The sequence below is a fragment of the Lissotriton vulgaris genome, chromosome 8 (assembly GCF_964263255.1).
Source record: "Lissotriton vulgaris chromosome 8, aLisVul1.2, whole genome shotgun sequence".
In the NCBI taxonomy this organism is placed as follows: Eukaryota; Metazoa; Chordata; class Amphibia; order Caudata; family Salamandridae; genus Lissotriton; species Lissotriton vulgaris.
The window spans coordinates 1,111,612,954-1,111,626,898 of NC_141696.1; the positions used below are offsets into that span (position 1 = coordinate 1,111,612,954).

The 13,945-nt window shown below is 44.5% G+C and overlaps 1 protein-coding gene across 2 annotated transcripts in view; it reads left to right on the forward strand.

The window, feature by feature from the left end:
- Positions 1-13,945, forward strand: part of WBP4 (WW domain binding protein 4) — a 338,813-nt gene that overhangs the window by 243,529 nt on the left and 81,339 nt on the right. Inside the window, exon 8 of one of the 2 annotated variants that reach the window (XM_086934934.1) lies at positions 2,922-3,232. In XM_086934934.1, the coding sequence (XP_086791060.1) occupies positions 2,922-3,232 (311 nt within the window). Of the gene's footprint in view, positions 1-2,921; positions 3,237-13,945 lie in introns of both variants that reach the window. The other variant, XM_086934933.1, reaches the window with a different exon arrangement.

Sequence of the window (13,945 nt, forward strand, 5' to 3'; positions counted from 1 at the left end):
GATCACTTACAGAAACATACATTTCTGCAGCCTGTTGATTTAAATAATGATGAAGCTGTAAACATATATTCCCATCATTTAAGACTATTGCCATACGGTATATGTTTTACTTATTTGTTGGTTTCCTCCTTCATAGTTTAGAGGATCTTTTTTTCATCATTAAACATAGTAATTTCAAAATGTTTGTTTCACCTTTTTCTCTAGAAGGGTCTCTACCCGCCGTCCCCTCTAAAAAAAATTTCACCCTAACTTCCCTTTCCCCTACCTACCGCTGAGCCAGCAAGTCTCCGTCAACTCTAACTTACTTCTGCCTACCCCTGAACCAAACATCCCTTTATCTCTACCCACCCCTGAATGCTCAAGTCACTTTTACCTCCCTTTACCAAATCTCCTTCAGTCCCACCTCCTTACCTCTACCTACCACATAACCCTCACCTTACCCTTACGTCTACCCACCTATGAGCCCTCAAGTCACACTCCACTCCTTTTACCTCTACCCATCCCTGAACCGTCAAGTCACCCTCACCTCCCTTTACTTCTACCCACCCTGAACTGTCCAGTCACCCTCACCTCCCTTTACTTCTACCCACCCTGAACCGTCAAGTCACCCTCACCTCCCTTTACCTCTACTCACCTCAGAACCCTCAAGTCAACTTGACCTCTACCGACTTTGAATTCTCAAGCTAACCTTGCCTCCCTTTAAATATACCCCCAAACCATCAAGTCACCTTCACCTCCCCTTACATACCACACGATCCTCAAGTTTCCCTCACCTACCCATGCCTCTACCCAACCATAAGCCCTCAAGTCACCCTCACCTCTACCCGCCCTGAACTGGCGAATCACTCTCGATTCCCTTTAGCTCTAACCGAGCCTGAATCCTCAACCAACTCACCTTCTCCTCCCTTTATCTCTACCCAGCCCCGACCCTCGAGTCACCTCACCTCCCTTTACCTCTACCTACCCTAATCTCTCAAGTCACCTTCACCTCTACCCACCCATGAGCCCCCAAGTCACCCTCAGCTCCCTTCACCTCCACACACCCCCAGTAAAGACTGTTTCTTTTCAGGCAGGACATATTTTCGTCCCCTTCCTTAAACCCTCTCCTGCCTTCACCCGAGCACCTGTAAATGGTTTGGGGGCCCTTTTGGTTGTTTTATGCCCCTGAGTACGTTTGCCAGGCACCTTTGCCTTTTTGATAGTTTGCCCTCTCTCTACCCTCACCCCGTCCTCCTCCCATCCTATAGTTTTGTTCTCGGCTGAGACAATTTCTACACATTCTGCTTGCAAGATACTTTAACTACTTGAGGCGTAAAGCTCTTCCATTGCTTACCATTGGTTGGCTTCATCGTCGCTCTCATTTCCTTTCTTCTCTTTGGTCAGCTAGTGCTGGCTGCACTTTCTCTTTGTGTGCTTGTCTTTAGTCTGGGGCATGGTCCAAGTACTGCTTCTCCTGTCCTTCCACTGCTTGCTGCTTTCAGAGGTACTTTTTTCAGACCATTTACTGGCACCCCTTCCTACCTTCACCTCCATGCATTGTTGCTAGGCCCTTAACCTCTCCCTGTGCGGTTGGTTGCACACCCCTACCCTCTTTTTTTGCCCCCTCTTGTCCCACCACAAAAAAGTGCATACATTTTGGGTTTCAAGATGCTGCAACAATACAAATTGAAGTTCATACTCCCTGCTCTGCATAGTCTTTTTAGCGCTGTCTTCATGCAGGGCCATCACAGCAAACTTCACCACAGACATAAAATAACTAAACCGATTTGTTTTTTTGTGAAGGAAAAGAATAATCCCATACTCAGAAAAGGGATCATTGGCTCTCGCAGCCAGCGCTGGTGCGTCATAACGCCCCCCCCCTAACTTTAAGGAGCGCTACACTGCAGTCGCACTGCTTAACAACATGGCTGAAACAAACTGACTAAGCCAACAGCTCTCCGATAGGCGAGGCCTATTAGCTTTGGTAATGCTTGTTTAATTTCTGTATCGTGGCGAAACGTGGGAAACCAACGTGAGCTTGTGAGCAGTGCCCTCTGCTCTGCTGGTCCTGTAGCTTCTGTTGACACTGGCAGTGCCTTTTCCAGTCTCCTGCATGATCTGTTGCCACAGTGTTGCATATTTTTACATTTGCCTTAGACTTGGGGGTATTTTAGAACAAAAGTAATCTGCACAGAGATTTTTGGATTGATCTCTTGGACTGACCTCTTGGGGTGCTGAAAATGTGAAAACACCAGCTTTTGTGCAGCATACAACAATGCATCACAACAATATCTCTACTTACACCAGTGGTGCAAATTAACCAAGGAAATACATGAGAAAATAAGTTTTAATATTAGCCTTTGGCTTTATATTTCCTTTGTGAAAAAAAAGACATGGTTTTAGCTTACACTTCTGAACGTGCTGCTAGTGCAATATCAAGAAGTTAATTCACTGAAAGTGGTAGGTCAAAAGCATTATTGAACAAAAAAAGTTCAGTTTTTCTAGCTGTCCTGTCCCAGCTCAGTGCTATGAGGTAACCACTGACCGGTATTAAATACTAGTCAAATACACACAAGAACCTAACATTATAGTACTTTCTAGAAAGACTGCAATTCAGATTTATGCACCTTTTGTATAGAAGTTCTTTTGAATTAAGGAGAAAATACCAGATTGTTCATACTGAAGCATCAGAAAAATTGTGGGCTGAGGGGCAGAACGTACAATAGCAGGACAGAACTTAGTCATTGTCAAAATAATGCATGACAAAAAATTGATCGTGAAATTAATAAGTCAAAATGTTTTCTAAAATCTTTGTTTTGACTAGCTGTTGGAGCAGTTTTGTGGGGTATATCTTTCTTACCCTTGTAGATTGGAAAATGAGTGCAGCAAAGATTATAAAGTATCAGTGGAAGTGAAACATGCTACTAAATTGTCACTTCTAGAATCCAGATGGGAGAAGCCAGAAGACTTTGTTCCAAGAGAGGATTACCTTCCGCCTCCAGGTACAACCCCCACTGACGTTTCAGAAGCGTGTTCAGAAACTGCTACAACCGAAGAAGACTCAACAGAGTGTACAGCAACTGTGACCACGGAATCAGAATCCACAGAGACTACTGTAATAACACTTAAGGAATCTGAAACCGCAGAGTCTACAGTAGCAGCATCCAAGGAATCTAACTCTGACATCGAAGACGGAGCAAAACAAGGCAAGGAAACTGAAGAATCAGAATCTGCTGCAGAACCTGAGCATTTGGCAAGTACTAATGTTTTATCCATCATTGCAAATGCAAAAGAAACTACACACATTTTAAAAATGTTTTCTGTGAATAAAAGTTCATGAATTGTGGAATCAGCTGCACCCCTTTTTGATCTTTTTTTTTTTGGGACCCCGTTGAGTCTGCCTTATATTGGTAAAATGTAAAACACAACTTACAAGGATACAAGAATAACGTTCCCTACCAAGACATTGTGGCACCCCCTTGAACCACCTTCACAGGCATGGCAACATTTTTTTTAAAAGTCCCTACACTATCAAAACATTTTGGATTGATTGGTTTTCCTCTTGCATCATGCGCATTTCTGTTTAGTTAAATTGTTTTACGTTGTTTCATTTTGTTCAAGTAATTTCTTGAAATGAAGGCATTCCAGTGTAGCAGTATGGAAAGTGCCGTCAAGTGCTTTGGTGGTTGTCCACAGGCTGTAATATATAGTCCAAAGTTATGCCACTGTATACATGTTTTAGGAGTGTGCTCCCAATCCATTCTTTTTTTAGGTCTCGCCTACCAGACAACGCAAGCTGTCTTTAGGCAAAAAGACCTTTTGTCAGTTACAGTGGGCTTAGAGCCCACATATTGCCTACTATTGATTGGATTTACCATCATGTGCTAGTTTTTTAGGTCTCGTCCTATTAATCGCGCAAACGATAAATAGGACAAGAGTATAGAGGCTCAACCAAGCTCTGAAACCATCGCGGATTACGTCGAGTGCATGTGCTCATTCACACGCTTTTTACCATTTGCTCCTCGAGCCGCCTGCCTCCGAGAGCTTCACTTCAAAGGGATCCGCTCCCCCGCCCCCTGCTTCACACTTCAAAGGAATGCGCCCACGCAATACCGAGAGCCACCGCTTCCCTCCCACTCGCTCACTCCCCTTCTCCCCCGCCCCCCACCCCATCCGACTTGTTTTTAATTGCACACTTTCACTTTTAACAATAGCGGCCGTCTCCATACCACCCAGTTCCGTCCTCCAAAGCTTCCATGTTGCTTCCGGACTATAGCGTTAAATGAGCAATGCTTGTTTGTTTTTACAGTGCTTGTTTTTTTAGCATCAGCGTATTACAGTGCGCTTTTACTCTTAACAATAGTGGCATTTCCCATCCTGCCCGGTCCCGCCCTCCAAACCTTCAGGACTCTTCAATCACTTCCTTGCAGTCTGCCTGCTGAAGTTTCACGCCGTGTGCCAAGCACCTTGTTTTTTGTTGAACTTGGCCTTCGGCTTCTGGTACCTCATGGCCCTTGTGGCTGATTACTACTCTGATGTTTTCTGCCACACATGGGAAACGTAAGCTGAGCTAGAAAATAGCACACGTAAATATGCATAACATAATAGGGCATAACAATACACACTAATGCATATTCGCCCCTCACTTGTGCAGAGAACTGTCACTATGCAGAAAGTAACGACTCTCGGATGTGTCAGTCGTACACCTGCAGTTTCATCGCTAAATTACGTCTAGGCACACACATGCAATATTTCAATGTTTAGTTATTTCCCTCTTTGCACCCTGCATAGATGTGGACTCTCAGAAGGTTGTGTAATTGAACGTACATTATATAGCACACTGTAGAGTAGTGTTCTACCTCCACCTAAAGACCATTTCGCGTTTCAGCGACTTTTGATAAAACCGGCACCATGATCTTCTCTACATTTCTAAGCTTTACCTGTGAGTGAGGGGCAAGCACATGTAAGAGTCGAGAAAGATCCCTAGATTCTGGCACCACTTCTTACCCACTTATTTAACCTCTCTATTAGCAAAGGCATTCTGCCAAGTTTAAAAAAAAACTATTGCTCCCACTCTATTTCTGATAACTCCTATTTCATTCTTGAGAATCTGGTAAAAACGACATTGCTTCCGTTACATCATCCCTCATTGCTAAAAGAAGCTCCGTCTGAAATTTGAGCCAAGCGCAGCAGTTTCACAGTGTTAGTTACAATCCTGGAATCTGTCTTAATGGAGGTGAAAATAAAATGTGTGTCACAGTGGTAATTGATCATTTAAAGACCTTCAACAGTTTTGATGATGGCATCGATATTAGGTACTCCCAGTCTTTGGCTTACCTGTAGTCAATTGTATCTAATCCCTTGAAACTGGGAGCAGCGTAAACTAGCATTGATAAAGCAATTAGTTTGGCCTTTAGTATATTGAACATTTTCTGAAGCTTTACTAACACAAAAGCACTACAGCTTGGGTAGCAGAGTGCAAGCTGCTCTCTCACACAGATCAAGTGCAGTGTCGGCAGCAGCAGTGCATGTTAGCTTCACATGCAGGACATTTATAGCATAGATGGCAGCAGGGCAAGCTCCTGTCACGCAGAAATCGGGTGCAATTCTGACAGCAGCAGCTCATATTATTATCGTATATTTACAGCATAGATTGCAGCAGGGCAAGCTGGCCTCTTGTGCAGCTCAAGTACAGTCCTGACCGCAGCAATGCATGTTACAGTCATATCCAGGACAGACACAGTATAGACAGGGGCAGAAATACAGTGTAGCTGCAATACACACTTGTTCTCGTTTCTCATCGTAATGCCCTTCTTATTCGCCCACTTTTCATCTGGCATAACTCGCGACCTCCTCCTCTCTCTGATGTGGCTTTCAATAGTAGCCATTTTTTTTACTTCAACAGCATTTCAACGGTAGCACCCAGAGGCCCTTTCGAGGCCGAAAAAGCGCTCTTTAAAAGACTCTCGTTCTCTAGCTTATTTTGTTCAAATTCTGTTGATTTCTTTTGCCCGCGCCCCGTCTCCATACCTCCTTCATTCATTTACACCTCACACCCTCTACTCCCCGACTCTTGCCTTAGCTCCCTCGCATTTTCTGTCATCCTCTTCCTCCCTTCATTTCTACACTTTCTTCCCAATTTATCATCCAGCTTTTTTTGTGTTTTTTGCAGTTTTATTTCGCGCTAACTCGACTCGAGAAGGTATTGGAGTTTCACACCTGCCCCACTTCTTTCCTCTCTAATGCACTGCCGCCTTCCACTGCCTCCTCTATGACGTGTCTCCCTACTCCTCCACTACCGCCCTCGCGCCTTCTCCTGACTAGACACCCTCACTTCCATTTACTATGTTTCTCTCCCCATCCTTTTATCTCCTGTGCCCAGCTCGTATTCTTCCTTTCCTCTCCCCTTCACCCTCCAGTCCCCCTTCCCTTCTCGTCACCTCCACCAGGTCTGTTCCCTCTCCCCGCACTCCTCTTTCTTTTCAACTTTTTTTCTACCTCACTTACTATCCACCTTCTCCTCCTCCACTACTCTCCCCCGAGAATAAGCCCGTCCCCTCGCTGCCCATCGACGCTCCCCTGCTGTCCCCTTTTCGGAAAGATCCAATATTTTCATCTCCCCTTTCATCACCACTGCCTTCAGCCCTCCTCTTCATCTATTCCTCTTCATCTCCTTCCCTCCCACTACCCTTCTCTCGCCCATCAGTCAGCCCACTTCCCTCCTTTACCCATCTCTTCTTGCTCTCCTCCACTCCACCATTTTCATCCCTTCCTTCCTCCTCTTCTCCATTTCTTTCTTTCTCTTGTCACCTTTTATGCTTTCTTTCATGCTACACATCCTCCCAGACCTCTTACATGAACTAACTTAACTTCCTACACCCCCTCCTACACGTTTTGTTTCGTTTCTCATTGTAATGCCCTTCTTATCCGCCCACTTTTCATCTGGGATAACTCGCCACCACCTCCTCTCTCTGATGTGGCTTTCAATAGTAGCCAATTTTTTATTTCAACCGCATTTCAACGGTAGCGCCCAGAGGCCCTTTCGAGGCTGAAAAAGCGCTCTATAAATGACTCTCGTTCTCTAGCTTTTTTTGTTCAAATTCTGTTGATTTCTTTCTCCCACGCCCCGTCTCCATCCCTCCTTCATTCATTTACACCTCACTCCCTGCCTCTTGCCTTCTCTCCCTCGCATTTTCTGTCATCCTCTTCCTCCCTTCATTTCTACACTTTCTTCCCAATTTATCATCCAGCTTTTGTTTGTGTTTTTTGCAGTTTTATTTAGAGCTAACTCGACCCGAGAAGGTATTGGAGTTTCACACCTCCTCCACTTCTTTCCTCTCTAATGCAGTCGCCTTCCACTGCCTCCTCTATGACGTGTCTCCCTACTCCTCCACTACCGCCCTCGCACCTTCTCCTGACTAGACACCCTCACTTCCTATGTTTCTCTCCCCGTCCTTTTATCTCCTGTACCCAGCTCATATCCTTCCTTTCCTCTCCCCCCAGTCCCCTTCCCTTCTCGTCACCTCCACCGTCCGTTCCCTAACCCTGCACTCCTCTTTCTTTTCAACTTTTTTCTACCTCACTTACCATCCGCCTTCTCCTCCTCCACTACTCTCCCCCCTGCATAAGCCCGTCCCCTCGCTGCCCATTGACGCTCCCCTGCTGTCCCCTTTTTGGAAAGATCCAATATTTTCATCTCCCCTTTCACCACCACTGCCTTCAGCCCTCCTCTTCATCTATTCCTCTTCATCTCCTTCCCTCCTACTACCCTTCTCTCGCCCTGCAGTCAGCCCACTTCCCTCCTTTACCCCTTTTTCCTCGCTCTCCTCCACTCCACCATTCTCACTACAAACTCAGCTGCCCTCCGCCCTATCAACTGAACTTTCCCCTCATTCACATCAAACTCCCTCCTCAGCCCCTTTTTTCCGACTAGCCCCCTCTCTGCTACACCTTTTTAGGTCTCGACTTAAAGCATTGCTTTAGCAATGCTTGTTTGTCGAGATTTCTAGTAAGCGGACTCCACCCTCCAACTCCACCTCCACCCTCCAACTCCACCCTCCAACTCCACCCTCCAACTCCAACTCCACTCCACCCTCCAACTCCACCCCCACCCTCCAACTCCACACTCCACCCTCCAACCCCACCCTCTCCCTCCAACTCCACCCTCCAACTCCACCCTCACCCTCCAACTTCCAACTCCACCCTCCAATTCCACCCTCCACCCCCACCCTCCAACTCCACCCTCCAACTCCACCCTCCAAAGCCACCTCCGCCCTCCACCCTCCAACTCCACCTCCACCCTCCAACTCCACCTCCACCCTCCAACTCCACCTCCACCCTCCAACTCCACCTCCACCGTCCAACTACACCTCCACCCTCCAACTCCACCTCCACCCTCCAACTCCACCTCCACCCTCCAACTCCACCTCCACCCTCCAACTCCACCCTCCAACACTCAGGAACACTACCACATCACTCAGGGACACCACCACATCACTCAGGGACACCACCACATCACTCAGGGACACCACCACATCACTCGGGGACACCACCACATCACTCGGGGACACCACCGTATGACTCGGGGACACCACCGTATGACTCGGGAACACCACCGCATGACTCGGGAACACCACCGCATGACTCGGGAACACCACCGCATCACTCGGGAACACCACCGCATCACTCGGGAACACCACCGCATCACTCGGGAACACCACCGCATCACTCGGGAACACCACCGCATCACTCTGGGAACACCACCGCATCACTCTGGGAACACCACCGCATCACTCTGGGAACACCACCGCATCACTCTGGGAACACCACCACATCACTCTGGGAACACCACCACATCACTCTGGGACACCACCAAATCACTTTCCTTGCTTGCTACCAACAAGTATTGCCATAGCCAATAGGACTCGCATTAGGAAAGTGTAAGCTATTGGCTTTGTGAATAACAATGCTATTAATTTATATATTTTCAAAGCCAACACCTATTTAAAAAAAAGTGTCATTTACAATACCAACAGCTCACACTTTCCTAATGCGAGACCTATTGCATTGCAAATGCTTGTTTTATTTGTTGGCTTGTGTGAGCTTTCATCTTCTTGTGCTTGTCATTCCCCTGAAGCATAAACTCATTACTTGTGTCCTTCCATAGCCTGAATTTCAAGCATTACTTTTTTCTTTTAGGTTAAGCACTCTACTAAAGGGCATGTAATAATAATAATAATAATAATAATAAACTTTGTTTAGTTAATTAAAACCATAACAAAACTAAGATGGAAGAGAATTTAGCATTACAATAAAATCAGTAACATTTCTACATCGTACAGTTAAAATTGCAAACTTTAAGATGATACTGGTAGGAGCTTTATCCGATTGTTCGTGGTTAAAATAGTGAACAATACTGAGCATCTTATTTTAAAATATCAAGAGCTTTCAGCCGCTTTTCAAAGGCTATCAAGAATTTTATAAATTTGCAATTAATTATTGGGTCTGTTGAGTCTAAGGCACCAATGATGGCAGATCTGCAGGTGCGTAGTCCTTTGGCCTTAAAAATGTTCTTTAGAAAGAGTGTTCGCTCCTGGGTCAGTGTTTTGCAGTGGCATATAATATGGATTATATCTTCTTTTGTAATGCCACATAGTCGGCAGTTGTTTGCTTCTGAGCGTTTCCAGATAGGTTCGTCAGCCAGGGTTGGTAATTTGCCGAATCTCACTGCCATCAGCCTTTTTTTTTTAAAACACGGAGTATGTTGATGCAAGATAGGTAGCCGGGATGAGATTGTTATAGCTGTTAATCACGGTCCATGAGTGGGACCGGGCGGAAAAGATGGTTTTATCCATAATTAATTAATGAAATTTGTCCGCTTTTTTTAGAACCTGTTTAAAGGACGTGAATGGTAGTTTTTTTTCCCACCAGGTTACCGTGCATGTTTGCTCCAGAGCGCCTGTCAGATATTTGTTTGCGGCAGAATTATGTTGATTTTCTAATTCCTGCCATAACAAGCTGTCCAAGGTGTTATTCGTAGAGTTCGATTTGATTCTATACCATACTCCAATGCTTGTATAGAGTCTTCTCAGTGTCTCGTTCATCAGGCCAAATTCTAAACGCGTCTGGGCAGGAGAAGCTGAGCGTGGGAGTTGCAAAACCTTCTTGTAGATTTTTGCAGTAAGGTTGTTTAAGGTAATATCATCCTTGCCCTGCATGGATATACTTGCATAGGATAGTGTTGGAAGTACTTTGGTTGCCATCACTGTTAGTAGAGGTTTCAGCGAGGGGCCTTGCAACTTTTTTGCCAGTGAGCGAAGTGCGAATGTTAGTGCTCCGGCTCTCTGCTTCATATATTTTTTTGGGGCGTTCAGAGTGAGCTTGTCATCGAGGTAGTATCCTAAGTATTTGTAGTTTGTTACTCTTTCAAGTGATTTTCCCTCAAATGATATGTTAAGTTGCACTGTACGTCGGTTGGTTATCAACATCGTTTTTGTCTTACATAAATTCAGAGTAAGGTTATTTGCCGTCAAAAATTGTGATGTTTTTACCAGTAGTCTGGATAGGCCCACTTTAGTTCGGCTCATAAGAACAATGTCATCAGCGTAAGCCAAATGGGTAAGATGAAAATTACCAATGTTTCGGTGCGTGCGCATTACAGATGTTTACATTTCTCGAGAGGTTTGATATGAATAAATTAAAAAGCTGTGGTGCTAAAACGCAGCCCTGTTTTAAACCGATCAATGTATATACTTTTCTAGATTGATGTGATCCATCCCCTAACTTGATTTGTGTCCAAGTATCTGTGTAGAATAGGAGTAGCCCCTTTAGTATTTTCTCGGGAATGGCCCAGGCTTTCAGCTTAGCCCATAATAGCTTGCGGTCAACGCTATCGAAGGCGGCCTTCAGGTCGATAAAACAGAGGTTCAGGTCCTGCTTAGAACGCTGGCATTTTTCGGCTATCATTGTTATTGTTAGAATATTAGACGTAGTTCCGATGCCGGCTCTAAAGCCGGTTTGATTTATTGGAATTATTGCTTTATCATCTGCCCAATTTACCAGGTCTTTTAAAAGGAGAGAGGTAAAGTATTTAGCTTCAATGTCCTGGAGTCTTATTAGGCGGCAATTTTAGAGGGTTTGCTCTGTCTCCTCCTTTGTGTATTGGGGTGATGATAGAGCCTTTCCAGCTTTCTGGGGTGTGATTATATCTTTGAACGTCTGTAAAAAGCTCTTCGAGATGTTGTGCCCAACAGTCTGGTGCATCCTTAAAGGCAATTTGTGGGATGCCATTCGGGCCCGCCGCTCCATTTCTTTTTCCCTTTCTTATGATGGTGATGATCTCGTCAACCGTGTACCAGCCATCTGTGGCTTCAGTACTCGTATATGTACTTTGTGCCATTGTCGTGCGGTTAGTGTGGTGATGTTCTTCACAACTGTTTAAATGTGGTTCCGCAGGTCCCAAGATCTGTTCTGGAGCTTTCCATCGGTTTTCTTCAAATTTTGTCGACAGGAAAGTTGACCATACCGTTTCTTGAATATTTGACGACAGAACATTTCGTGGCCTTGTCAGCTGGTTTATTATGGTCCAAAATTTGTTCGAGTCCTGTAACTTAGAGCTGGCCAGTAAGTTAATCCAAAAGTCGTTGTTCGCCTTCTTTTTCAGCTCCCAGATCCCTTTTTTATATAATTTTCTGTGGACAAGAAACGTATTCAAGCAGCTCGGGTCGTTCGCTTTGAATTGCAGATTTTTTTGACTTCTCCGTAAGGCCCTTCTTTGTTCAATTAGTGCCCAGGGCAGTTTTTTAGTCGGGTGCTTAGTTTTTGCCGATGTTTTTGTTGGTTTCATTATTAATTTTAATTTCGCAAGAAAGAGAGACCAGGCTTGTATCTTATCTGTTGTAGCTCTGTTTGCCTCTTGAAGAGCGTCCTTTATTATTAAGGTCCAATTCAGTTTAGTCGAACTGTTCCAGAATATTCGTTTCTGGTTGATTGTTCCTAATTGGCCCTCCAGGGAATACACCGGTTGCACTGTGTCTGAAAGAAAATTGAGTTTCAGATGTTGCATGCTGTGATCGCTCATTGTTGTTTATTCGATATAAAAAGTAAGTACTGAAGGAATCAATGGAAGACTTATTATCGTTAAGTCCAATGTGGATTGACTATAAGGACCGTAGAACGTTTTCTTTGGTAGGTTGTCTTTCTCTGTTCTGCCATTCAGTACTCGCATACCTAGGTACTCTAGGTCAGTTACTAAGTGAGTGGTTAGGCTGACTTTTCGACTCCTTGTTGCACCTGTTGCCTGCTGGGGGACGTTCCAGTGTATGTTATCTGAGGTTAGTATTGCGTCTTCCTCTGGTTATAAATGAGACTGGAGTTAAAATCTCCTGTTAGAATGATGTTCCAAGTTGGTTCAGAGCTCCGAAGTTTTAGTATTTCCTTGCATAATAAGTTGCATTTTGTCTTTTTTACTTGAAGATTCGGTTGGGTGTAATAGTTGATCAATATTGTCGTTTTATGACTAAAGGGCATGTATTTTTCATCTGTCTCCCTTGTGTATTTCTCTTGCCTGAAAACACTGCATGTTCTCTCCCACACTCCGCTTCCTCTGTTGCACTCGCCCTTGAGTTCTGTTCTCCTCCCCCACATTGTTTTCTCACCTGTGTGCTCCTCCCCTGCCTACTTCGTTATGGTTTCTCACAACCGGTTCTTTATCCCCCCACCCTTGCCCTCTGTGTTGCTACCCCTACCCACTATGTCAGTTTATGCCGCTTGAACCTTCTGGGTTGTTTCCCCACCATTGTCCTCAGGGTTGTTTCCCCCACACTCATCCTTTGTGATGCTTGCCACCTCCCACGCTCTCTAAATTGCTTCCCCTCAATTGTGTTTAAACCAAAACATGTTTCACTCTACCTATTTTTTATTTATTAGCAGTTTCAATTCTGTGAATTAAAAAAGACATGGGTGTTTTTTAGACAGCGTCATAGCGCTTTTTTGTTATGTTTCTTTAGCCGTTCTAATAGCCACTGGAAAAGCCAATAGATCCCAAAGGTGAGAACTATTGGCTTTGCTGGTGCTTGTTTGAATACCTGATGTGGTTATTCCTTCCAAATTCACTTTAATTCAAGTTGTACAGTAAATGAACTGTGGTGATATGCTGAAAGAATCATTTTCAAATAGATTGATACTGCGTAGACATAAGAGGGATAGTGTTTCACCTTTCTGGATTGACAATACTGGTTCTGGTTCTCTGGATGTTTAACACTCACTCCAGCTCAAAAGATTTACTAAACAAACTGAAAAAACTCATTAAGTGGAATATGTACTCAACCCAGATGTAAATTCCCTCCACTAGAGTACAGTAAAGTTATTTTCATTCGAGAAAGCCCAATGTTTTGTCATTCCTTAGCTTCCAACTTCTTATCTGTTATGGGTCCAATACAAATGTAAATGCATAAACCTTTCCTGTTGTGTAACTGCACCCATTGTTGACTCATGAGTGCTGTTCCTGTTGTGCAATTACTTTCCCTCTAGTCTGGTCCCCTTCTTTCCTGTGCTGGTACCCCGAGAGTAAGTCCCACATATCTTTAGGGGACGATATGTCTGTGAATCATGTGACATTAAGTGTCTTGTTATTATTACAATACCTTATGTCCTCAGACAGTCTTTTACTTTAAAAGTCAGGCCTAGTCCCCAACAAATATTCACCATCCTCTTAACAAGCTGTAAGCCTATCTGTGTGTGTGAGTGGACCCCAGTAGCTCCCTCAAGTAGCTAGTCGAGCTGTTAGTCGGGTTGTATGATGTTACTACGCATTCCGTTGCAACACGTGCCTTTTCCACGCATGCTTTACAACGCGAATGCCACTACCACGAATATGCTTTACAACGAAAATGCCTTTACCACGCATACCTTTACAACGTTTTTCATTGTATAACTATGCATGATAATGGCATTTTCATTGTAAATG